This window comes from Polyodon spathula, chromosome 16 (assembly GCF_017654505.1).
Source record: "Polyodon spathula isolate WHYD16114869_AA chromosome 16, ASM1765450v1, whole genome shotgun sequence".
NCBI lineage: Eukaryota > Metazoa > Chordata > Actinopteri > Acipenseriformes > Polyodontidae > Polyodon > Polyodon spathula.
In genome coordinates this window covers 16,067,962-16,094,381 of record NC_054549.1, presented here as the reverse complement: position 1 = coordinate 16,094,381, position 26,420 = coordinate 16,067,962, and the positions used below count along the sequence as shown (strand labels likewise).

At 40.4% G+C, this 26,420-nt stretch overlaps 1 protein-coding gene and 1 long non-coding RNA gene across 10 annotated transcripts in view; one reads left to right on the top strand and one right to left on the bottom strand.

Annotated features, from left to right (window-relative positions):
* The window catches only part of LOC121328293 (polyhomeotic-like protein 2), a 70,535-nt gene extending 44,569 nt beyond the window's left edge, over positions 1-25,966 (top strand). For 2 of the 9 annotated variants that reach the window (XM_041272897.1, XM_041272892.1), the window contains 11 exons: positions 281-442; positions 3,001-3,153; positions 3,628-3,952; positions 10,236-10,648; positions 11,767-11,932; positions 19,222-19,430; positions 20,357-20,489; positions 20,729-20,858; positions 22,174-22,318; positions 22,664-22,925; positions 23,626-25,966. In XM_041272897.1, coding sequence (XP_041128831.1) covers positions 281-442; positions 3,001-3,153; positions 3,628-3,952; positions 10,236-10,648; positions 11,767-11,932; positions 19,222-19,430; positions 20,357-20,489; positions 20,729-20,858; positions 22,174-22,318; positions 22,664-22,925; positions 23,626-23,780 — 2,253 coding nt within the window. In that variant the 3' untranslated portion in view covers positions 23,781-25,966. Of the gene's footprint in view, positions 1-280; positions 443-3,000; positions 3,154-3,627; positions 3,953-10,235; positions 10,649-11,766; positions 11,933-17,579; positions 17,931-18,258; positions 18,395-18,853; positions 18,913-19,221; positions 19,431-20,356; positions 20,490-20,728; positions 20,859-22,173; positions 22,319-22,663; positions 22,926-23,625 lie in introns of those variants that run through there. The other 7 variants (XM_041272896.1, XM_041272895.1, XM_041272894.1 and 4 more) reach the window with 7 other exon arrangements.
* Positions 4,381-8,430, bottom strand: LOC121328297. Its single transcript, XR_005951668.1, has 3 exons — positions 8,042-8,430; positions 7,218-7,343; positions 4,381-5,187 (listed from the first exon to the last, which is right to left on the bottom strand). It is a non-coding gene; the product is annotated as an uncharacterized LOC121328297 (long non-coding RNA).
* Positions 25,967-26,420: the final 454 nt, after the last annotated feature.

Genomic DNA, 26,420 nt, shown 5'->3' with positions numbered 1-26,420 from the left:
ATGACCAATTAATAATAATAATTTTAGGTGTCTCCCATTGTTTAGGGGAGCCCTTTTTAAAAACAATTTTAAATAGAGGCCTCCAACTTAAAACTGAAGAAAAGGCAAAGTAAACATTGAAGATACCTGTAACTATCATAAGCCCTGTCTGACACCACAACTGTCAAAGAGCACTACAATAAAGTCAAAGAAAATCCCAAATTCAAGCAGATGCTTTCGTCCAGAATGCTGTCTATATGTATCACACGTCCAGTCTCTCATCCCTTTCTCCCTCTCTCAGCTTAACCTAGCCACCTCCCCGGCTGCAGCCCAGCTGATCAGCCGCGCACAGAGTGTGAACTCTGCTGCCTCTGGGATCGCACAGCAGGCTGTCCTCCTCGGAAACAGCTCCACCACTGGCCTCACCGCCAGTCAGGCACAAATGTACCTGCGCGCACAGATGGTAAGCACCAGTAGGGGGCAGCACACACACATACACGCATACAGGAGAGTCTATTTTAATGAGATTAATATTAGGTAGCCCTTAATCCGGCACACCTATGCGAGGAAGTTTAATACATGCATAAAATGTGCATTCTTCTTAATGGGACCCTTAAAAGATTATTTACACTTCACTGTGTATGAATACATACAAATACAAAAGTGATGAAGTCCAGTGATAGAAGTATATGACCCAAAACTTACCGATTTGAAGACATTGAAAAATACTTTTAGTCGAAACATTTGTCAAAGATGCTGCCGGGTCTGGTAAACAAACATTGAACACTGAATGGTAAAAACAGTTGAAAGGTCAGTGTGAGAGGATATTATGGACAGCAGCTTTTAGTGCGGCACTCATTAGATCATTGTTATAGACCCTGATGCGTATCTGTCTGTCTGTCTGTCTGTCCATACGGTGTTGTATATAAATGGTTTGCATTATGTTTGTTGGGTTATATCCACAATGCATTTGTCACAGTGCTAATATTGCATTTTTTTGTAACGTTGAGGTGCAAACTCTTAAACTAACCTGCCAAGTTCTATAATCCATGATAAGTGCTTTGTGAACAAGTCCTGCTGTGTGTAGCCATGTGTGTTTGTGTTCATGGCACTTGCATGTAGTTTGTGTGTTTGCTCTATTATAGGGGTTACAAGTTATTTTGTTCCACTTTTACAACTTACTGTGCTGTTCATGTTACACAAGGGGGTACCTTCCAAATGACTGCATTCATTTTTCATTTTGAAGACACTGACAGTTTGATTGGCACCACTGTAGTACAAACGTTCGGAGTTGAATCTCTTGTGTTTCTTTTAGTATTTCTAGATGTATGTAAGTAGCAACAAAATATCAACTTGTATGCAGTCACAGTGTTCCTTCATACCATCTGATACATATCAACACCAGCAGCAATGTCCTTTTGTATTTGAATTGATCTGTTATACGATTCGCCTGAGACAGAAACCACAGCCAGAATGAATCAGCGCTCCTCTCGAGGCATGTGATATTAAAAACAGAATCCCTCAAGCATTGAGAAACACAACGAAGTGTGTTTGTTGTGGACTCTTGTGAATCAATTTGTCTCTTAGATAAATCACTTACAATATCTAAGCAACAGTTCATTTAACATTCAACAAATTAATAACACCTAGAAACCACTTTCTAAAGAGTGGTCAAGTAGAACTGGAACTCCAAGCCCCTCACTTAGTAACAGTTCACTTAGCAACACCTTGCTTAGCAACAGGTTGCACAAGTAACACAGGACTTGCCTAGCAACAGCTCTCTCGGGCTGCCCCTGATTTGCTGTAGCAGCTTCAGCAGCAGAGCTGTTAGATAACAGTAAAGTGAAGCCTTGGGATATCTGACCTTTTTTAAACAGCACAGTCTCTTGCAATTGATTTGAAACACCCTAGTTGCTTTGAATTGATTCTAACCTAATTTCACTACAGTTGCACTAATGTAACGTGACCACACATTGTACTGATAATAGAGGCTTGGCATATCAGTAATCTTATATCAGAGCCGATAATGGGTAAAACTTTAAAGAGTGTTTTAAAGAATATCTTAGTAAGGACTGTTTTAAAACCCATTGTGACAATTAAGTTTGCAGTTCATTCAGCATTTCTGTTTGAAAGGGGCTTAGTAGTTTGTTCTCATCTTAAACTGGTTTGTAGACAGTCCTTAAAATAGTTCCGTAATCTGTGTTTGTGAATTAGGAACAATTCCAAAAATTATTTTCTTGTTTCTTCAAGTTAATTCTGTCAGTGCAAAAACACCTTTGTATACCAAGGCTATGAAAAAAAAAAACCCTATATGTCGCAGCAGTTTGTTCATGATGAATCTAGACCATAATCTACCATAGAGTTGAACAAGGGATCTGAGACCTCTCTCCAAACTGACCTGGAGCCAATTACAATGTAATTGTGCATTTTGTAATTAATTATAATTGAATTATACCATATAATTGATCAATTACAGTGCAATTACGTATGTATCTGTTATTCGATCATTATTCATGTATAACCAACGACCTTTCGTGACCCCATTTGTTTGAAAACCGTATGTTTCTGTATTTGTACCTGTGGTTATTTCTGGGTTATTTAGCATGACCAGAGTAAACATGTTAATGCGTAAAGTTGTTTATGCTTTAATGTAATTGAAATTCTAATTGTTCCTGCATCATAACTGTAACTGTAATTTAGCAAAATAGCATTGTAATTATATTGCATGCAGTATTCAGTGATACAAGATCATATCAACACCTTAATAAATCTTCTCTTTCTTTTTCTGTTTCACTCTGTTCTGCATACAGGCACACAAGCTTATCTAATGAATAATGTAGCCCCTACACACATAAACATGGCTTTTTGTGCGATTATATGGTAAACTCCACTGAACAGATCCACTGTGTTTTTTTTTGTAACAGAGCGGTTTGCTCACACTGTATGGTACGTGATTGAAATGTTTTCTTAGTTTCTCTGTGGCTGTGTCTGGTTCTGAGGTCATTTTGATGTGATTTTCAGGCACAGCAGAGTAACCTTGTGCAAGTAGCTAGGAGCCTAGGCCGTGCTGTCCCTTTGTCCCCTCAGCTCATTTTCACTCCAACCGCTACAGTCACTGCCGTCCAGCAAGAGGTCTCCAATCACTCTACTGGCCAACAAACAGCCTCTTCCCAGGTAAACAGCCTGTTTAATACAGCCTACTGTTATTACTGTGGGGAAACGGTTCCTGCAAATCCTGCAAGCTTTACTAGAGGGCAGCAGAGAACCTTGCCGAGCCTTGATGGGCCGAATGGCCTTTTCTCGTTCTGAAACTTTTGGTATTACCCATGGCAGTTCATTTATGACAAATAGTATTTTATTCCATACCAGTATACTGTACTATCACCCACAGTCACTTTGTGTTTATCAATGTTTGTGAAACCATTTTTCTATATTAATGTATTTCTGTAGAATACCACATTCCACCTTCAAAGCATGTGAAATATAACCCATACGCATACCCATGGCTTTATGTCACAGTTAGAATCAGTAAAAAAAACAAGGGAAATTAAATTTACCCACAGTACTCTTCAGAGTATTTGCTGTGCCCTTCGGTAATGCAACGATTTCTCTCTTAAAAAGCCTGACCCAGCATGAATGGGCCTCCAGTCCTACAATCCTTTCTTTCAGGTCCAGAACCTGGCTCTCCGCAGCCAGCAGGGCCCGGCTTCAGCCTCCCCTTCCCAGTCTCAGCTCCAGAGCCTGGGCCTCAAACCGACCCCCGGCAGCCAGGCTGCTCCACCCTCTGGCTCTGCTGCCTCCCAGCCCAAAGCTTTAGGGCAGGGGACCTTGACTCTGGTGGGGAAGGGAGCCTCATGTGAAGTCTCATCGGAGGGAGGGAAGAAAGGAGAGAACCCGGCCAGCCTGGAGACTCGTGTGGTGACCGTGAGCAGGAATGTGACGCCCGTGTGCAGCCACCCCCTCATCACTCCAGGTAAGGGTTCAGGTTTCATCCATTACTTAAAAACACTTCATCGTTGTGTAATAGATCTCCTCCTAGTAGCTGAGGAGTTAATAACACTGACATCAGTATAAGACATGTACTTACCTCTCGACTGTAGAGCTGGCTGTTCAGTTGAATGGTAATCTTTGAACCGTATGGTTTGCGTTTTGCGTCAAGCCAATGCCTTTCCATTCAATTCAGTGGGCTGAGATGTCGGTTCATTACAATTAGCAAAAGGTTTTTGGTGAAAACTCACTGCTTGCAACTGAAGTCAAAAAGCAAAATCTCGAAAGTGTGTATTTATTTTTTTAATAAACCCCAAATTCACTGAAGATAATGGTACAAGTACTAAACATAATATAGACAAATGTTTTCAATCTTTGTCTTTAATGCCATGATATAAATATACAGGACTTTTAACATGGATACATAGTGACATTGCATGGGTATTCCTTCCCCCCAGAATTAAAATGAATTCACTAATTTGATAGATCAATATTGTTTTTGACAGAAAAGCTAAATAACAGTCTTTTTTCTGCAATAAAATTATTCAAATAAAATCATAATTCAATAAAATAGCTGTTTGTTGCTTAAGATGATACCAAACGTTTGGGTTTATTAATAATTAACTCATCAGTTACTTTATTACCTTATGTGGTTGCTATAGTAAATTGCATTTAGTGGATATTCATATTGTATAGTTCTGTACCAATAGCATAGGGGAATTCCAGATTGTCATTGCCCACTCCACTCCCCTTGTCTTCTCTCAAAGTCATTGTGGTTCTTTGCGAAGTGTGAAATTATTGTAGTCCATGCTATAGAGGTAACAGTTACAGCTACTTCCTGGTATTTAATCACGTCCTGTCCTGTCCTGTGGCTCAGTTTGCCTCCAGTGGTCTTGTTAGGCGATGTGACCTTCTGCACATGAAGTAATACGATACCAGGAAGACATGGTTTAATTATTTCTGATCTTCAGCATATATGTCCCAAGTTCCATGCTCTGGAACCAAAAGTTATAGTGTAAGTGAGAGAAAAGGATTTATAGCCCTGGTGAGCTCTCCAAGGAGTGAGTAAGGGGTAGAGAGATCGAGCAGCAGGGTTCACTTAGCCTGGAGCTAAGCCTCGAATCAGTATTCAGGCAGTGTCTTCAGACTCGTTTGGAGAGGTGCTGGGGCTTCTTCAGTATAGCAGCTTGAAGAAAACACTGGGAAATCTGGAAGAAGCAGCTGAGAAAACAAAAGTGCACAAAGACGCTGCTGTCCAGTAATGTTAAAGACACAGCAGATGTTGAGCATGGAAAAATTGCATCGGTGCAAAGTGGTCACGTTTACTATTAAAGCACAGCTTAGAGGGCTTTACTGCAATCCTCTTTGAACGAGGAGGGCAATATGCTGTTAAAAACATAGAGTACAGTGGGATTATAGAGGGTCCCTGTACACAGATACTTACATCAAGTTGAAGGTGAATCTGTTGAAAGTGTCTATGTCTGTGTTTCTGATTGCATTGGTATTGTTTTTTTTATTGATATATTGGAGGTGGCTTTGTCACACTTCAGTGTTTTATATCTAGAGAATCGCTTGTCCAATTGCAAGGAAACTTGTTTAGGACTTTTCTGAGTCTTTGAGAGATCGAGAACTCCTATAGGAGGTTCCTGCCCATCTATCTTTACATATGTACGCATGTTATGCATTTTGCAGGAGTAGGATTGCTGATTTAAATGCCAGATGGAAAAGAAAGTCTGGACACTCAAACGCTTGCAGTATAATCTCAGAGCTGCAGTGGGTTAGCAGGGAGGTTTGCAGCTGACACAGAGCAGTTCAAGCACAGCCAGGCAGGCAATGTGGCACAGGAGTGTTGCATGCAACATCTTCTTCCAACCACCTGCAAACTGAGATTGCAGCTTAGTTTGTGCATCTGAAACCTAAATGAGCTACATCCATCTTTCACATTTAGCCACTAAAAGGGTGTTTTGTTATTTAAGTACTGGAGACATGTATGCAGGTCCAGAAACGGTAACCCCACTCTAAACAGCAGACTGCTGTTTCAGTATAGGAAAGATCTCTCCAATCAAAACAGCAAGACTAGTAAACTAAAGTAACTTGGTGCTAAAATAAAAGAATTGTATTATCAATTGAAAGCCTTTTTAACAAGGAGTGCAGCTCAAAGCTCTCAGAGACATCTAAATTGAAACTTCCATAAGAATACCTGGCTCAGTGTTCTATATTGCTTTAAAGACCAGTGGTAGTGTTGCTAATCAGAGATTTTAAAGTGTGTTTTTTGTTTGGTTTCACTCTTTTTAACACATAATTGCATTGGTTCAGCTGAGGCTTATTTAAAGCATTTACTATTGATCTAACAGTTAAAAACTGCTATGATTTATTGAGAGCGGGTATTATCTCACGGGGGGGGGGGGGGGGGGTACTTATGAGGATCAAATTAGACTTAAAACCACTTAACTGAAGAAAAAACATTTATTTCAACCTCTTTCCTTTTTAAAGTTTATTTATTTTGGAAGCCTAAGCAGAAACAGACTCCCACTAGAGCACCAGTCCCTAGAGTTTGCGTTTTAATAGGAAACGCACTGACTCACTTACACTGGCACTCTAAATGCAAGATACCTTAATGTGAAGGCTTTTAGAACAGTACTGCTGGGGCTGTTGGGTTCTAGTGTTTAAGGGGTCTTTGGGAAATACAAATGCATGTAAAAAAACAGGGAGCAGTGAGTACAATTACTGGGGTCTAACTACAGTATATTTGGACATTCGTTTGCATTCCTGGCTTCTGATTAATTGGGATAATTAATGAAAGGTATATCTTGAGAACCAAATTTGCCGAAACAGTGCATGGGCGTTCCTAGGAGACATTTTACCACAAATTGTGAAGCTAGATGTTGGAAAGACAATGTACTGGAACCTGACTGGAGGTTTATTTAGACAACTTTATCCAAGCTATACATTGAAAAGTCTTTCCTGAATTATATTTTGTACTGTTCTACTTGCTGGCCTATCATTCATAGTAAAAGAAAAAATCAAACCACAAGTGGTAATGAGCAGTGCTAAATCACAGTTGTTTAAATAAGTATACTTTTTCTGTGGTTAAATTATAGTTTTACAACTATTACAGTTTAATTTCAACAGCAAAATATGCATGCCTAGTTTATGATGGTTTAAATGAAAGTTTTATACTGCTGGGATAGAAATGCCACGGTATCTTCCTCGGAATGGAATCCCCCCTTTCCGCTCCCACGCATACCTACCCTTCCGGAGCCCCATTCAAACATTCAGCCAGGTGAAAGTGCGCGAAGGAGGGGCACAGGGGTGATCAGCACGACTTGACTCTCGGGAACACCAATGAGTGCAGGAAAATGAGAACTCGGACACCACTAGTAAAGAGACAAAACCAAAATGTGTTCTGGGGCAGGATTGTTTAAGAATGGCTCAGTATTTATTTTACAGGTTTGCACAATGACATGTGTGCTGTGCTTATGTCACAGTAACTGGCTGGCTTTATGCATAAAGATCGGTAGCCTTCGTATTGCATGGTTAGTACTTAATTGTCCATATATATATATATATATATATATATATATATATATATATATATATATATATATATATATATATATATATACACACACACACACACACACACACACAACATTTATCATAATAACAAGCTAGTAATTAAAGTTAATAATGCCCAATTCTTTCTTGATGTTTTATTTATTGTTTTCAAAAGGTAGTTCGGAATCATATCAATGCTGGAATGTTAGCATAACAAATTGCATTTAGCATGTGGCATAAAAACTATTCAGCCAGTAAATCCTATAGTATGTTAGGGAATACCGTTTTGTGTTTTTAATAGGTGCCCATGCCACTATTAAATTGGAACATTTCTCCACTATAAAATGTAGAGTTTCTACGACGCAAAAACTACAACAACAAAATTAAACCTTTGCGGCATATAAGTTATTGTAAAGAAATAATTTTGGTTGAAATTTAGAAATTTTGTACAGTGTATAACTTCCCCCCCCCCCCCCAACAACATAAAACATATATTGTTCTTTATAAAATAACACACCTACTGAATGTATAAAACCTTGTTTTTGAGCATTCTTTCCTGGCTCAGTAATTTGGTGGAATGTTGCTGGCTTGAGGACACTGTAGGATGTTCATGTTTTTTGTTTTTATCAGTCTTGCGGTTGGTTTTCTCTCCCAGGCTGTTGCCTGTATTTCCTAATGTAGCAGACTACCTGGCTTGCTTCCCTTGCAGTTGCAGATGACTAATCCTGGGAACTTTGGGGGGTTTCCGAACAGTGCAGTGCAGTGCTGTGCAGTCTCTGCTCATGGGAGATGGGCGTGGGAGGCCTGAGTCATCAAGCTTCCTCCCCCGTGCTGGGCCCACTCCAGCCTGCTCTGGAGTGGGCCTGTCTCACTGGCAGCCAGCCTCTGTATGCGAGAGCAAATGAAACAAACCAGGAGCCGTTTATTCCTAGTGGCCTGCACAGCTATTTGTAGGTTTGCGCAATATGTAGTATTTAATGTCCTCAGGGCGTGTTATGAATAAAACCCAAACTACTGCAGGGAAAAGGTCACAAGAGTCTTACTTTACAAAAAAAAAAAAAAAAATGAACAGACTACATAGCAAAGTGACACATTCTGCAGCCTAGCACAGATAAGATGTCTTGGAGTATACAGACAATGGGTTAGTCCTACTGCAAGGATCATGTTGTCACCACTAGCCAATCGGAGACGCACACTGCATGTGTAATTATATCCCGGTCACTGAAGTTGACAATGCACAGAACTGTACAGTACACGGCTGGGTGAATTCACTGACCTGTTTAAACACTGCCTTCCGAAAGAATAATGCAGGAGACCCCCTGATGAGGGCATAAAAGCTGCTCCCTGCAGCCTCTGTTAGCCTGTATTTATTTTTAGAAATGATTGGCCTTTTTGTAGCTGGACAAAAGTCTGTTTTAATGGAGCTTTTTCATGCTCAAATAAAACAGAACAGATGGGAATCGTTGTGCATGTTGTACCTCTGCTGTAGCTACAAAACACAATAAACTGCACCATTAGTAGGCTGCAGGGAACAAAGAATAAGGGTTATTTTGGTGTTTGTAGAATAAACAGCAGTGTTTATCAGTTTAAACCTAACATCAGAACCCCCAAGTATGATTCCCAGTCTATAGCAGTTTGAGTTAGGGGTAGGCTGCTGATTGTACGCACAATTGCTTTTTCGGCAGGTATTCAATAAATCGATTCATTAGGGTATTGATTTCAAAACAAGCTGTACTTCCCTCAGTTTACAATTGAGTACCAATCAATGGCAAGTAACTGAACATCTTGTTTAAGATTTAAGATAAACGTGATCATTTTCAGCTCATAACGGCACATTAAAACTGTATGAAGTGGGCCCATGAGAAGTGTTCTAGAAATTCTGCTAAGGCTGGTAACTAACCCAAGTTTATATTTTGGGGAAACGTAAGGCATGCAGTTATGTGAAGAATGTTAGTAAAGAAAGGAAGAGGGGAATGTTAGCCACGCGATGCAGGCAGGCCCTGTGGAGCTGTTTGTGTTCCGGTTAGTTTTATGGGTTTGCCCAGGGGACAAAGCAATTGTTTGCTCCCTAGACACTTGGAGTCAGTAGGTTATCAGTCTTGGCCAAAGATGTTTTGAAAACACAGCCTGGGGGATAGGTTACATGCTCAAGTATCTCTTTCTCTCTTAGAAGTTTCAGCAGTGTAAATTACAACTGATAACAGCTTCCTCAGACTACCAGCAGTTAGAATACTACACCTGCTGTATGGGAATTGATTGACATTCATAAACTGGCTTCAGTGTTCAACGATTAAACTGTAAAAAAAACTAAAAGTTAGACCAAAAACATTATATTTTATTGGGATCTTCCCATTTCAAAAAGTTTAATTATTTATAGTATATTGAAGCATTGTAAAGCAATGTGTGTGAAAATTATTGTCAAGTAGGAAATAAATGAAAAGGTAAAATATAAAGATGACTGTAATTACTAAATCAAGCACAGTTTTTCATTGACAATCTTTGAAACGATTAACAAAGAAGGTTTAAATGTTTATCTATTACCTAATAAAAATCCCACTTTTTAGAAAATCTCCACAGGGTATTTCAATGACATTCTTTAGTTCAGGACAAACCCCACAACACTATTATGCAGCATAAAAGCATGAACATGAATTGATGACAAGCTTCAAGACGTTATTTAATCCAGACCATCTGTGTTTAATGATCCCCAGCTTACACACAGATCCAGCCCCACCAGCTGATTCAACAGCAGCACCTCCAGCAGCAGCACAAGCAGGTCCAGCAGCAGCAGTTTGTGATCCAGCCGCAGCAGCAGCAGCCACAACTGAACGTCCCTCAGAGGTCCCAGCCTCACCTCCTCCACTCTGCCTCCATCCAGCCACAGCCAGTCCAGACCCTCACTATCCAGCCCACAGTGCAGCCCCAGACCCAGCAATGTACCATCCCAGTCCTGCCCAAACAGCACATCACACCTAGTCCCCAGGCCACCATCTTCCACTCCACGCTGGGCCCCCAGACCGTCACCCACAATGGGCAGCCCTCAGCCCTGAACCAGGCCCAGCAGAGCGCCCAGCCTGTGCAGGTGGCAGCCGTCAATCTGCAGATCCAGCCTGCGCCCTCCACGGTAAGCAAAGAGACCAAAAATGAAAACGTAAAGGAATAGACCGTGTGGTCCCCAGTGGCTAACCTAGTAGAAGTGAGACATGCGAGTGTGTTTGGAGTCTCGTTCATGCCTGATTGCCCATAGGGAAGTGCTGTATTGGTCTTGGGTTGCAACATTTAAAAGTGGATACAAAAACATGAAAATCTGATTATTATGTATATGGCATTCCTAAAATGTATTCTGTAATAAAGGTAAGCTGCACCTCCCTGGTGCATGTCCGTTTCAGTCAAGATTTCACAGACGCTCAGTCAACACAATAAACACAATCTACAATGTCAAACATCTCCAAATGTAAATTAGAGCCATCAGGCATGGAGATACAAAGCAGATTGAACCATTGCAGGTTTTGTTATGAGCTTAGTTTGACAAGATCTTTTCATTTTTACACTGTAGCTGATTAAGCTCACGTTAAAACCTAGCATGAATCCTGTGCAACATCCGTTGTCTCAACACTTGAATACAAATACATCAATTATGTGACACAAGATACCAAGGTTAATATTTTTTTGGGAAGTGGAGGCACAAATTGCTGCCTGGTCTTGATTGGTAATCAAAACTGAGCATGCACACCTAATGGAAAGTGACAGAAATAGCACTGTTCAAGGCTAGCCCCTCTCTGAAGATCTCTGAGTGTAGATTCAGACTCACTAAGAAATTGCTTTTTATGTGTTACTAGTGTTCTAATAATGTGTAGTAACATGATGCCTTATAGGGTAAGAAAAAGCACAAAGGCATCATTTATCAAAATCTAAACAAAAGAAAGAGCTAAAAAAGGTTAAGCAACAGTAGAAGCCCTTTTAGTACGAGAGATATTTAGCGATATGTATATTAGGTGGTTTAAATCCCCTCATCCTGCATTGATAATGATCAACACCCCTTATACTCTATACATTTTTGAGAGGAGGATTTGGGAGTGTACAGTGTATAACCCAAAACAGAAAGTATTATCTCCGTAACAAAAAATCTACACTTCAGAAACCCAATTCATTCAAACCAACACTTTTTAATGATAGCCCAGCGTCTTCTTTTTTTATGTTGTTGGTGTGACTGACCTTGCTGGTCTTTGCCCCCCCGTTCAGCCCCCAAAACTGGTCCATGACGGTGTGAGTAAAGAGAAGGTGACCCCCGTGACGGCCAGGGAGCCAATCAGAACCAGCAGCGTCCAGCAGCCCTTCTCCACACCTTCACCTACCACAGCCACAACAGAGCCACACAAACCAGATGCCAGCAAGCCAGCCGCGCAAGGTACAGTGCTGCACTCCTCTGACTGCATGCTGGCAACATTAATTCATTACAGGAGCTTATACAAGTTCAAACCATGGTTTTAAAATCCATTTCTTACAAATATAAATAGATCAGGTATAGTACTAATTCTCAACAGTATGCTTTGTCTGCATTATTGCTGGAATCATGGGAGAGTTGCAATATCACATGACTCGCAGGAGACACAGCAATTGGAAGGGGGTTTCCTCTGTATAGTGTTGCATTACACAGTATATGCATAGTGTGTACCGTATAATCGCACAAATAGGTGCATGCAATTATGTGGAGAAAATCAGCTTTTTAATCTGCTATTTAAGAAAAGTTCAAGAGTAAGAAAAAAGTGAAATGGTTTTAGAAAAGCATTTAAAAGCTTTAATATCTTTAACACAACTTACCATGTTTAAACATCGCTAGGTGTGTAGGGAAACAGATTCAATTCGAGCTGAGAAATGCTTTCCCAGTTTATTTAGAACATGTCATTTATGGCATGTATTTGTGGGATATTTCTTGAAAGCATGGAGCACTCAGAGATGACTTTAACCTTGCATTAGTTCAGTCTATGATAAACTCCAGCGTACAAGTCCATTTTACAAAGTTGCAGTTTGTAGACACAACCATTGCAAAGATTAGGATTGAATTGACAAATACTCTAGACAACTCTCTGTTGCTGTGACTCAATTGCACAAAAAACATTTCTCTCTGTCTCCTACTGCGGCAAACCCACTAACCAGCTGTAGCCACTGCCTTATATACCTATTCCTAAATTAATACCAATGAACTGATTAGCCATATTCTGGGCTTTGAATCTCAAGCTATAACATAGAAATGGGGACATACAATTATGTATACTATTACATAGAGACACATACAAAGATATTCATTTACATACATTGGCTTTGTCCTACCATGCTGTTGTAAAGTTTAGAAACATCTCAGCCCCCATGCCCTGCATTTGCACCCATCTTCAACCATGGGGTGCTTAAACTAGGACAAGGGTGCATGGGTTTATATATGAAACCAAAGGAGTAACTGCATGTTCACAGAAAGCAGTGCATATCCAAGTATAAGCCAAGTCATGACTTTACTTACTGAAGTATAGGAATGTGTGACGGGGCTGAAACGGATGTTATGAAACTGTGCACAACCCCCCTCTAGGGTATTGGTTGGGAAGTAGATGGAGAGCTGGCTTCACTGCTGAAGGATGTGCCTTGTCATCAAGTGTTTCATTAAGATCTCACCTTCCAGCTCGATGTGCTGAGTAGCGAGAGCGACAAGATAAGAAGCCCCATTTCACACAGCCTGTGTAGCGCTATGCTTTTAAATACATTGAACTACTGGCTTGGGAAATTGTCAGTAGCTTAGAAAGAGCAAAATAGAAAAAAAAAAGAAAAACATCAAATGCATTTGTCTGAAAGCTGATTTTAACCTGAAAGACAATAAATTTACTATTGCTTTTCTTGTTGCAGAGGATGATATTTTTGGTACTTGCATGTATTTAACAAAAAGGCCAAGGGAAGCAAGCTTCTGAAAGGAATAAAACAATTTTAACTGCATAAAAACGAGGAAAGTGATTTCTTGTTGGTATGATACTTTTAATGTATTTGTTTCTATCAGAAATGTTGCCCTTTTGTTAGCACATATTTTAATGTAAATTAAAGTTTTATTGAATAGAAGAATGCATGCAAACAATTAGTTTTTAATAATGTTTGCCTCTAGTCTAGAATGTCATTATTTATTATATGAAATTCAATTAGTAACAAACAACCTTGTCTGAGATTCATCTTAGTTGCTTGCTACTGGTTTTGGAACAGGTTTATTTTCCTTACACACAAACTGAACTTTGATTTTAAAAAGGACTTGCAAATTGTGCCATAGAATCACATCTCTAAAAAGGATGTCAACATACGTTTTTCCCACAATGGAAATTCTGAAAACATCAAATAAATGCTTTCCTTTTGGATTGCTGCTTGAGTGAAGCAAACTCCTATTCAGAGCCATCTGTTGGTTTCTTTGATCCAGTTCTAGCTGACCTCTGTCAGCATTTGGGGCGACAACAGTAGAGAAACAGGGAAGAGAACAATCACACTTCTTATTTTATAGTATTTTAGTTTGCTTGATTTTTTTTTTTTATATATATTTCCAGTTTCTGTTAAGAAAAAAATATATAAGGAGAAATATAGACTGTGTTTGTAACAAGTGTGGATTTTCTGCTTTTATATTTTGAGTGTACGTGTCTTTGTAACATCTAGTAATACATATGCAGGCCTGTAGCCAGAGAGCTATCACAGAAACTTCCAAAATTCAACAGGGTATAAAGCAGCCCAGCAGACGGTTTGGAGAGATTTCTCTCTGAATCACTCAAGCAGGGTGCTAGCTGTCCCAGCTCGTCCCTGAGAATGGCAGCCTGTGCCCTGGGCTGTAGTTGGGCCCGAGTGGCAGGCCTCTTACATCACTATCATCTGTAAGACTGCTAGCCGGCCCACAATGGACTTCTCTGCGCTGTCTCTCCCCTGAAGCGGAAGAGTGAATCTGTCACGCCCCGGCGTCTATTGTCCAACTCTCGCTCTTGTGAGACGGTGACAGCAGTGGCTCTAATTAGGGAAGAGGGGTTTAGCTTCAGTATTCCCCAAAGGGTAGGGGTGCTAGAGGGATAAGAAGGCATGTGTGGCAGGTGGAAGGGCAGGTGCATCTGGGGCATGGAAGGAATAGACAGAAGGTTCAACTCTTCATTTTTTGGGTTACTTAAGTCTTGTGCTGAAGATGGAGTGCATGGTACATTTCTCCTGAATTTTATCAGTGCTGTTTGCAAGGATTGGTGGGATTTGAAGTTAATTTCTTCAAATTGCTGAATTAAAAATATTTTCTCTAAAAATCCTTAAAGGATTTTGTCGGATACTGTGTAGTTTTTCCGATTTATAGACATGCTTCCTTCCTGTGCAGAATCTTAACTGTCCACTGCACATAGGGCTGCAGCCATGGTGTGTATTGTGTGGTGGCAAGATAAATTGACTTCACCAGTGAAAGTGAAGTAAACGGTTTATAGAAAAATGAGAAGGGACTTTGCAAGAAAGCTGTTATCCAAATAATGAAAAAATCAGCTAGGCTACTACTCTTTTGGGACTCAGCTACCACGTAGTGACCCTAGGTCTCTGACAAATCAGAATTTCCCACAGAAATTCAATTCTCCTTCATGCCAGGCCCCCTATGTGGAATTGAATAACCTCTGCATAATTTCAGCTCAGATGAACAGTTACCATATGTATTGAATCAGATTTCACGTGCTGTCTCAAAACGTTTTTTGCCCGAAAGCCTTGGGAGAATTTGACAAATGCGCAAGGGAAAAAAGCAATATATTTCTAAGATTCTTAAGTTATATTTCCCAAACCGGATACTTGCAATGAAACACAAGCTTCTTGTAACTATGACCCCACAGAAAGTGTTATCAGGTTCTGATCTGCTGCCTAGGAGGCTACCCTGGCTCTCGGCTGGCGATACAGACTCTTGAGAGATGGAAGTCACACTTCAGCTGAGGCTGTGTAATGATGTTATTTTCTTTTGTAACATCGCGATAGAAAACATACTATCCAGAGATGAGACTGGATTTAGAAATACTAAAAGATTCTTAACTTCAATGACAAAAGTTGTCGAAAAAATTAAGTTTCTTTTAGTATTTCTGTATTCAAAACTATTGAGTGTGTTCTATATTCAGAACTATTGAATGGATTCTGCAGCCAGTTTTTGGTTCTGATTTGAAAGTTTCTGTTTTATCCTGTTTGTAAGTGTGCCACCATCGCATCAGTGGTTCGGATCTCAAAAACTGTTTGAGATGCTGTCTTCATATTTTCTATAGGCAAATGTAATGGAACCCTAAAATGGCAACCATACTGTGGAAGGCTTCATATCTCACTGTAAGCTAGCAGTACTTCTCATTTTGAACTGACCCTGTGGGCCAGATTTACAGAATCACACCTGTAAGGGATTTTAACTCATGGTGAATACAGGTCAAGGTGAGCTACATTTTCATGTTACTGAGCAGTGGAGAGCTGTATTTTGGAAAACACAAGCCACATCATACTTTGTTACGATGGCATGCTATTCTACATTCCGTGTGTCATGGTGACCTATTGATAAAAACCTGTACCATGCTGCTTTACCCACTTAAACAGGACCGGTCACAAGCAAACATGACCAAACTTACAGTACAGACCCTCAGATTCCTGACAAACAAAACCAGCTCATTTTCAGAGAGTGATATAAATGTAATATAATGTGGTTTTAAAATTGACAAAATTCTCGGACAGCCCTGAACCAACAAAGACCCAATTTAATTGCTAGAATTCTATCATTGATGCAGAAATAAAAAGTTAGTTATTATCCAGAACTTTTTAATTCATTTAGATAGATTTTTTTCCAACCCCGTCCAGTACCAGTCAAACATGAAGTGGCCTGAACTAATCACAGTCACTTTGGAGCCTCCTAATCCATCTGTAATCCACACAATATCCACATTATCACATTCGGCTGCTGCAGTGTCCCGTTACACTGGGCTCCCCCCTGGGAATCCCGTCCCATATCTCACACCTGTTTAAAAGTTAAAAACGGAGCCTTAATTTCTACTAGGATTATGTTGCTTCACCTCGTCCAGAAGGCAAATGCTTCACTGTTCTCTGGTATTCTATGTAATTCTCAGATAGCCCTTGACACAAATCAATGTCTTCTTTATAGCCTTGCAGCCAGAACAGTGTATTTTATCAGTTACTAGAGCCTGTAGAAATTCTACTGGTAGTTTCTTATTGTCTAACAGAGTCTACAGTAAGAAACCCCAAATACACGTATGTTAGTCGTGCAACAGCAGGGATGAAGAGAAATATGTATATGTTAATGGCCTTAAGTTTAGAGACAGGGATACTGGTTGTTTAGAGTAAGAAATGTTTTGTGCAGCTACCGGCAGCAATACAATATGCCTGTGAAGTGAAAACTGTATCATCCACAAAATTTAGGTTTATTTAGATATTTAATTAGATATTTAATCTGGGACATGAAATGCAACATGCATGCCATTGACAAAACATTTCTAAAAACGAAATTACACATCAAAGTTTAAACCACACCACTACCAAATAACAATACACGTTTTAAAAATGTTATCTCACGTGCACAGTCTACGTGAGAATTTACGTATTATATATATATATATATATAATATATATAATATATGTATTGTTGTACATGTGCTTACACAACAGTGTGTGTATATATATATATATATATATATATATATATATATATATATATATATATATATATATATATATATACCGCCTATAGCTTCTATATTTTGAACCGTGGACAAAAAGTATTAAAACGTGGATTTTAGACTTTGTGTGTGGGTGAGTAACGCACGCCATCCACGTTGCGAAACTAAAACCAAGTGAATTTTCTCAGTTGCGCATTTCAGTGCAGTCGGCCAAAATAATCCCCGCCCCCATCTCTGACATTCTGTGTTTCAAGTGAATCACTCCAATCACATCCTCCAGCTGCCGACAAAACCGTGTCGCAATTGGCTGATCAAACCAACGCAGCTGGCCAATGGGCGAGTCGCAGCGTTTCCTAGTCAGTTCACCCTTACAAAGAGCATTAGAGAAGGTCTCTTGGGCTTGTGCGGGAAAGATTGACCAAATAAATAAAAATACACCAAAACTAAGTTTTTGGCTGTCGTCTCTCGTATTGTGATCTGGGATGGAACATGCAACTCGTGGAATATCGTGTGTGAAGTCCCTCTTCCAGTCGCTTTGTTTTCCCCGACAATTAACCCGTTGTTGAAAAGGAAAGCGAGCAGTCTGGAATTATTGAACGGAACAAAGGCGTGTGCTGCTTGTCGAGTGTATTGTTAGGATTCATTCCCAGATGTTTAGTATTGGGATTTCTGTAACGGCGAACGGCTGGGCTGCTGACTTGCTGAAAACGAACAGTAACACAGGTCGGTGAATGTTTTTCACGAAAGAAGGATTTGTTGTAGCACATTGTAATTTGAGCCGCGATTGTTTTGCAAGCACAGAGAGTTTGTGCGTGGTTTTTTTGGTTTCTTTTTTGTTTGTTTTTTTCGAATTGAGGAAGCTGTCTTTTTAGTTCTGCTGTCCCCCGTGTTTCATAATCTTCTCAAAGAAGTATTATATTTGTTGAAGGAAATTCACGTGGGAATGTGATCTTGCGATTGCGTTATGTTCTAAACATGACACAATATGGTACGTACTTTGGAGATGTAACGCGTTACGCAGTATTTATTTGTGCATTGCGTATTCGTAGTAGCTGAGGAGACTCATTTTATTGAGCTGTTGAACTATGCATTTATTGTGATAATGTGTTACCTAATTTTGGATCGACATGCATTCAGCCGTGAACAGCGTATGGAGAGTTCATTGTTGGCCAGCTAAGGAACGTGTTGTATGTATTATTACGATTCATCATAGTGTGCGTTTTTGTGTTGGTGAGAATCTGGTGTTGTGTGATGGTAGACTAGCACTGGGTTACCATGAGTGCGGGGTTGGCTATCCCTCAGGAAGTTTCCCTTTCCTTTGCAAAAGAGTGCAGGGGTTGGCTATCCCTCAGGAAGTTTCCCTTTCCTTTGCAAAAGAGTGCAATGTGGCTTAAAAATCAAAATTTCAGCATCAGATGATTTTCAGTGTTATTATTGTCTCCTCCTTTTAATACAAATTGTAAGCTCAAAGGTTTTGGAATACCCATGCGTATTCTGTTATTCCGAGTGAACATAGACAATGTGCACAGTATTCCACTGTTATCAAAAATTGAAATGGTCTTTTTCTGTAATAGTTTTTGTTACACCTGTATTTGTTTTTTTTTTTTGTTTTGCGTTTTGTTTTTTTTCCTCTTGGGGCTCTGAAGGTACAGCCTTCTAAAACGCTGAGTCACAACACTGTAATGAGGTTCAGTTGATACTCAAGGTGACTAGTTGTTTTATTTGCCTACACTGTTGTTTTTTGTGTGGATTGAATTTGATATAGTAACATGATGCAATCATGCCTTCAAATCCATGCAATTGTAACCATATTCTAAACATGTGGCTTTGATACATTTTGTCATCACTGAAATGCACATTAAATACCCAAGTTCTTTCTCAACATACTTTTTCTCACTTATTAGTGCAAACGTCATGGTCTGAATGTCAGGTTGGCGATTATAGGTGAGGTTTTAAATGAAGATAGGGAAGGTGTCATTGTACAATTTTTCTCCTAACCTGATTGTCTCTGCAGGTAAAGCTCAGGAGAGAGGAGTGCATGTGAAGGCAGGGGGCGCCTCTGCTCCAGCCATGACCTCGGGGAACGGGAACAGCACTTCCACAGTCACAGGGAGCGCGCCACAGAACGGGGAGAACAAGCCTCCCCAGGCCATCGTCAAACCCCAGATCCTCACACACGTCATCGAGGGCTTCGTCATCCAGGAGGGGGCTGAGCCTTTCCCTGTGAGTCTGTTGCAAACACTTAACTAGACAGGCATTAAATATTCAACAGGGCTTTATATGGGCTCATCATGGATTTGCATCTTCCATATGTCCCATTGTAAAGACTAGAAAGACTTAAAAATCTGTCTCCATATGAGGTCGCTATGCGTGAAAGGGTTAATGAATACAGACATGGGGTGTTGGTTTCCTAGGATTAAACATCTAGGGAATGTTTGTAACCAGTAAGAAAATATCTCGTAAGAAGCCCCCAATCGCTGTTTTATAAATTACTACAACATATTTGCGTCCAGCATTAAATTGAATATTTGTGGGTGGGTTGGTCTACACTAAGTCACTATATTTGGCCTGCATATTGATAAAGGTTAACTGTTCAGCCACATGTTTTGCACATGGCTATTGTTTGAACTGTTAATACCCCTAGCGAAGACCAGTGTTGGATTATGAGAGTAACAGTCTCTCTGTTTGGAACAAGTGTTGAGAATGTGGAGTATTGTGGGGTTTATTTTTTAAAATGTTTTACCAGCAAATGCCAAAGGGTGTCCTAACAAGAACAACAAAGCTGTACTGTTCTCCCTGGCCCTAATTTATGAAATGGGACACAGTGCCTCCTCGTGGCGATCTAGGGGGAGTTACATTTGTGTTCATTGTACAGACAAAGGCATACTGTGCTGTAGTCTGCTCCAGACATTTGAGAATTGCTGAAACAAAGCCAAGAGTCTCATCCCAACGTTTCAAAGCAATATTCAGCTTCCTGCTGTGGTTCCAGGGGAATTGACACAAGCTGTGCAGGGAAGAGGGGAGTTTGCTGTTGCTGCTTGGTCCAGTTCTCTACATAATGTCTTGCCTCTGCAAACTGTAGATAAGTTAAAGTGCATACTACAAGACTAAAAGGCAGACTAATCCAAGTGAAACCTGTTTATTTCCAGGTGGTTCGCCCCCCGCAGCTCATCGAGAACCTGAAGAAACAGAAGCAGCAGCTCCAGTCGGACCAAGAGAAGACCCCTCACAGCAACCCTCCCAATACCACAGACTCTGAAATGGAGGATCTTACACAACAAGGTTAGGGTCAGGAGGGGAGTGGTAGTGCGAGACACTGCTTAGAACTGAGAGAGGGGGAGACACACTTTAATAAACGCACACCTCCGGTCTTTGCATGTGTTCAGTGACAAGAGAATACGTCACGAAGACCGAGCATTAAGAAATAAACAAAGCAAAAAGTCAGATGAAGTCGTTTTATATAAATCCTGCTGCTATTTTCAGGGGTGCTTCTTAAATAATTTTTTGTAACTGGTTTCCAGATTTAAAAGATCAGGAGGAAGAGGAAGAGGAGGATGCCCCAAAGCTGAAGTGTGAGCTCTGTGGCCGAGTTGACTTTGCTTACAAATTCAAAAGGTCCAAAAGGTTTTGTTCTATGGCCTGTGCAAAGAGGTAAGCAGGTCCATTGTAATTAAAAATCTCAGTGACGTGTTTTAAAAGCCATGCACACGCCAGTTTTAGTATATATAAATTCAAATTACACTTCCAAAAACTAGTCAAGCGTGTATATTACAATTGCAGAAGCCAAGTAAATCCTTGTCAGTGAACATGCAAGGATGGAGCAGACCCAAAAGCTAAACAAGCATTCTAAACTGGCAAACACCTTCTATCAAACCTCTGTACACAGACAGCCTTGTGACATGATATTACACACACCAACAGTATCAAACCTAAATATAAAGTGGAGATTCTGGAATTAAGACATTTAGTTTGCATTGAAATTGTTTCTTTTTAAGCTCTTAGATTTGTGTTCCTTCTTAAACCATATTCCCTTACACGGTGCCGAAACAGGAGCTCCAGAGCAAAGACTACACACCCTCGTTCGCCAGTGCCGTTTAATGAGTTTTATGTTCTGTGTGGTTTAAATTTCACCAACCCAAGATGTGAGCATGAAATTCAGAAAAGACCAGTCTTGAGTCACAGCTGTGAGTAGAGCTAAGCAAGCTGGCCTTGTGTGTAAAGCATCTATTCCAGTAAATACAAATAACTCGGAGGTGGGCCTGGGAATGAAAGAGCTGTAAAAGTGTGTGGGCGTGAGGAAGGGATTGCCACGAATGCATGAGCCAGTACTGAATGTACGAACCACAGATTAAAGCAGCTGTTTAGTGTTCTGTTAAATGTTCTTCAAGTAGCGTCAATATTCTTGAGCTAAAAAAAAAAAAAAACATTTGTCTTAGGCAGCCAGGATTCTTTTTGCATATTTGTTACATTTCTCAAGTTTGTCAGCAGTGTGGATATATTGATTCAGCTCTGCTTACCTGGGCAGTATCTCAGTAGAGCCCTTGTGTAGAATTGTGAGTTTTTTTTTCATTAATTTGTATCCTCACCAGTTAATTGACAGTGGTCATATTCACATCATGTCTTTAGCTCACATTGACTGCTGGCAGTCACAATTGCAAAATGATTTGAGTAAAATATCCCAACCAGTCATTCTGCATTTTAAAAATAAATGTGACATTTAAGGCTTGGGATGTCGTCCTTAGTAAAAAACCTTTCACCTGCTTTTTGAAGAGGGGATCAATATCTGTTTGGAAAAGCCAAGATATTTAGTAAGCCAACTGTAAAACTGTGGTAAACACATGTCCCATCCTCAAGCAGGGCTGGCTGAATACCGCTTACCTCATTCTCTGCTTTTTGATATACAAGTCTATGTATAAACACAGGATCAAGGTGATATGCAAGTTAATAGTTAATACCTCTCTTTAAGGTACAACGTCGGCTGCACAAAACGAGTGGGCCTGTTCCATCCGGACAGGAGTAAAAGCACACCAAAATCAGACGGTCCCAAACACAGGCGCAGGAGGTCACGCAAGAGCAGTCTGCAGCATCTGAACCAGGAGACGCAGAAGCAGGTGACTAGCTGAGCACAGGGAGCGGGGCACTAAGGAGGGGAGCATGTGTATGAACTGAAGAACAATACTTCATACAATGATGATTAAGACAAATCCAGGGATATTAAGATGACTATGGTATCATTTTTTTTAAATTGTTTTTAAGGTTCAATGTGTATAATTACAGTAGCCAACTGTTAACACTTTAGGTGTGCTAATGTAGGTAATATTGCAAATTGCTATTGTGATTTTTTTATTAACATGTCAACATTGTGTTGCAGTTCCATAATGAATTGATAAATTATTAATATCGATCAATGCATTCCCTTCCTCGCGCCTCTAATGGGCTTTTTATTTGTCTCTTAGCAGCCTGCCACACTGCAATCCCTGGGCGGGCCAGTCTCCTCTCCGCTCCCTTCAAACCCCAGCCAGGAGTCCAGCCCGGGCTCGGATATCTCTAGCTATGAGGAGCCCCCCTCTCCACTGTCTGCCGCCAGCTCTGGGGCTGCTCCTGGGAGACAGGGTCCCGCAGGGAGAGAGCTGCCCCTCCTCACACAGCACTTCCTTCCCAGTGACCCCACCAAGTGGAACGTGGAAGAAGTGTACGAGTTCATCCGCTCCCTACCCGGTGAGTGCACCCCATACAAGCACAGCTGTCTCATGCAGCCCATTCACTGTCCCATAGGGTTTTGACAGTTTTAGTAGTTTTTTTGTAAGCCCATGTTGGAAATGTGTGCATCCTTTTAAAATGTTACAGGTGTGGCATCCTCCAAAAAAAAGCACTGTCAACACTAATAGGACTGCCTTTACAGCCAGCAGTTGCAGCTACACCCTGTAGGTACCAGGACATACATTCAGTGCAGAGACAGCCCTGGACTATTGTAAAGTGCTGCTGTTCACTTATTTCTATTTTAAATGTTAAGCCCAGTGATAGTTCCACAGATTTATACACCTCCTTTTCTTTGGGCATGTCCGTTCATTCCCTTCAGTAATACCCTGAGCCAGGACTAGAAAGACCTCTGCTGCCATCTGGTGGCATTCAGCATTTAAATAATAAAATGAACTTTTAAGCTTACTGTGGTTTACAATGTTGAGTTGGTACCGTAAAGAAACTTCTTGCATTTACAGTAAATGTATTGTGTGTCTGTGTTCTCTGGATGATTGTCTAAAAGATCAAACATTTTGAGGTCTTGCTAAACATAATAGTTGGGTTAAAAAAAGCTAGTCCCTGTAGAGTCTAATTATCGTAGTAATATGGCACATGTCTTCCTAGTCTCTCCTCGCGCTTCACACCACTTCCTAACCTCTCCTTTCCCTTCACCCTCCAGGCTGCCAGGAGATCGCAGATGAGTTTCGTTCCCAGGAGATTGACGGGCAGGCCATGCTGCTGTTAAAGGAGGACCACCTCATGAGCGCCATGAACATCAAACTGGGGCCTGCCCTGAAGATCTACGCCCGCATCTGCCTGCTGAAGGATTCCTAGCCCATCTCCCCTCGGGGGCCCGCCCCTCATGCAAACCAACCCCAGCACTGCGGCACCGCCGGCCGTCTCGACACGAGCAAACCACGGGGACACATCAATGCCACGGGTATGCTGCTACACTGTATGTGCGACACGGACAGCTTTTATTTTGATGGTATTTCAGAGCCTTCAGCATGCTTACAGAGCAAGCACCCCCATCAATGATCAAAGCAAGGGCTAACTTGTGTCTAATACACACGTGACATTAAAGGACACAAACATGTCCACTGAAGTTCAAGCCGGGGGGGGGGGGGGAGAGAGAGAGAGAGAGAACTGTTGAGAAATGTTTTTGATTATTTGTGATTTCTACCCATTAGAAATGGTTGTTGTGGTGTTTTGATTCTGACTTCCAGAATGCTAATGGTTTATACAGTATGATGGTGATTTTTTTTTTTTTAACTTTTATTTTGTTGTTGTTATTTAACAAACAGTTCCTACAGGTGAGGGATAGTTATACGCAGGTAATATGTGCTCATTGGCAGTGTCCTGTATAAAAGGATTTTCACTTGAGAGGTTGGAGTAGTTGTGTGTGGTTGACCCTGCCCTTCTTATCCTCCCCTTGCCCAGATCCCTTGTCTACACTCAGGGTTTCCAGTGACATTTCTTACAGTAAGAATTCAACTGTGTAAAGCCACCCCCTCTTTTGGGTTAATTTCTTTGAAATTCACAGTAGTGTGCTGTTTTATGTCCACTTGGGTTTCAGCTGTAAGAAATGTCTCCAGCATGGTGCTGGCTTGTGTTAACTATTTTCAGACAACCCTCCTTAAGAGATCAGCTCTACCACGTGGACACTAAAAACGAGAAGCAAGTAGACTCTAGTTTAGGTAGGACCAGCCCGCCTGCTTTGTTTTTTGTTTTCTCCCACAGTGCTGCAGAATTGTTCGTATGTATTATTATTTTTCCATTAGTAGTGCGATCTCCCTTTTTAAAAATGTAATAAAGTACTGCTGCTTTCCAAAGATGACTCGGAAAACATTCCACCCTTTTTCATCTAAATAAAGTTCAGTAAGTTTTAGGTCTGTATTTTGTAATTATGGGGGCATTCCAACTCAGGAGCACAAACATGGCTTGTGCCTCCTGAAGACAACGACTTTGACATCATCGTCCTGGACTCGCTCGGTTTACTTCCTTGCCAACTCTCGCCCAAAAAACCTTTTTAATTGAAGGAGCCCATCATATCGTCACCCCTGGTAAGCTAAAACAACATACCAAAGGTTTGCCCCTGGTCTGTTGCTCCTTACCTTAAATAATACAATGTTATGAATTACTGGTAACATTTATGGTGTTCACTGCTTTATAATAGATAAATGTTTACATTAAATAAAGATTTTTGTTGTGCTTTTGCACGTGGCTTCAACAACAGAAACCCAACCCATGTTTTTAGTTTAGATTTCATACAATTTAAAATAGTGCAAAATTGATTATACATTTAAACCTGCAAAATAAACAAACTTGAATGTTTAAGTAATAATACAAATTAACCTAAACACCACCAGTATATGTATTAAACCCAATTATAATCAGCAATAATTAATTTCCTGAAAGCTTACCTATTTTAAATAGGCATGGAACTACAACTCGTACCTTTTTGAAGAGTAATTGGCAGTAAACAAATCTCACTTTCCAAACAATATAAAGCAGAAATAAAAGCACTGTTCATCTGAGCATTTTAAGCTGGGACCTTCTGTGAATGAGGCTGGGTCTCGTTTCACAAACCCCTTCGCGGGAGCAGTCTGCTAAACACATTAATGCTACAGAAATGCTCATCTTTTAAATATTTAGACTGGTTGATTTCTGTAACAAAGCAGTTGTGTCTTTACACTTTGTACCAGGAAACAGGTTGAAAGAAGACAGGCAAGATACTGTTTTTTTTGCTAAGCAGGCTGCAAAGTGCTTTGTGAAACTGGCCCCTGGTTACCATTGAGTGCTGGTGTCATCCCCAGAAGGGTGGATTGTGGGATGTGATTCTGGAGCAGGCAGGCAAGCAGGGGTTATATGGTGCTGTTTTACATTAGTAAATTGTTTAAAAGTTTGTAGTTAGCAATATGCAGGGCGGGGATAATTTGTTGCTTCTTCAAAATAATTGCTTGTTTAAAAGTTTGTATTTATAAAAATGACTTTTTAATATAAAAAATAACATGTTTTTATACCAGTGGTGAATTTTTTTTATTTCAATTTTTTTATATAAATGCCGGTAAAGTGTTAGAAAACCAGACATGCATACACTGTGGAAGCTGGGGGAGGGACTTTCTAACCCATTCACCAATTACATTGCCAGGTACTCTTATCAAGTTTAAGTGGCGTTAACCAGCGATTTGCTAGACTTCTTGCCTCTAGTAGGTGTTCCTCCTAACCCTTCGCTGGGTACAGACCATGGCCTGGACTGTTATAAAAGCAAGTCATGTACAGGTAACATCCTAATAGCTTACTAGTCTAATACTTCATGCACCATACTAGGGAACAAAGAATTCAAAGTGCAGTCACTTACCTCCTTTTGCCCGAGGCTCGTTGTAAACCCTAAAGCAAGTTGCTGGCCAAACCGTTTAACATTAGTCAATCTTTTCTTTACAGTTTTTTTTTAGTGAGTTTTTAACTGAGTAG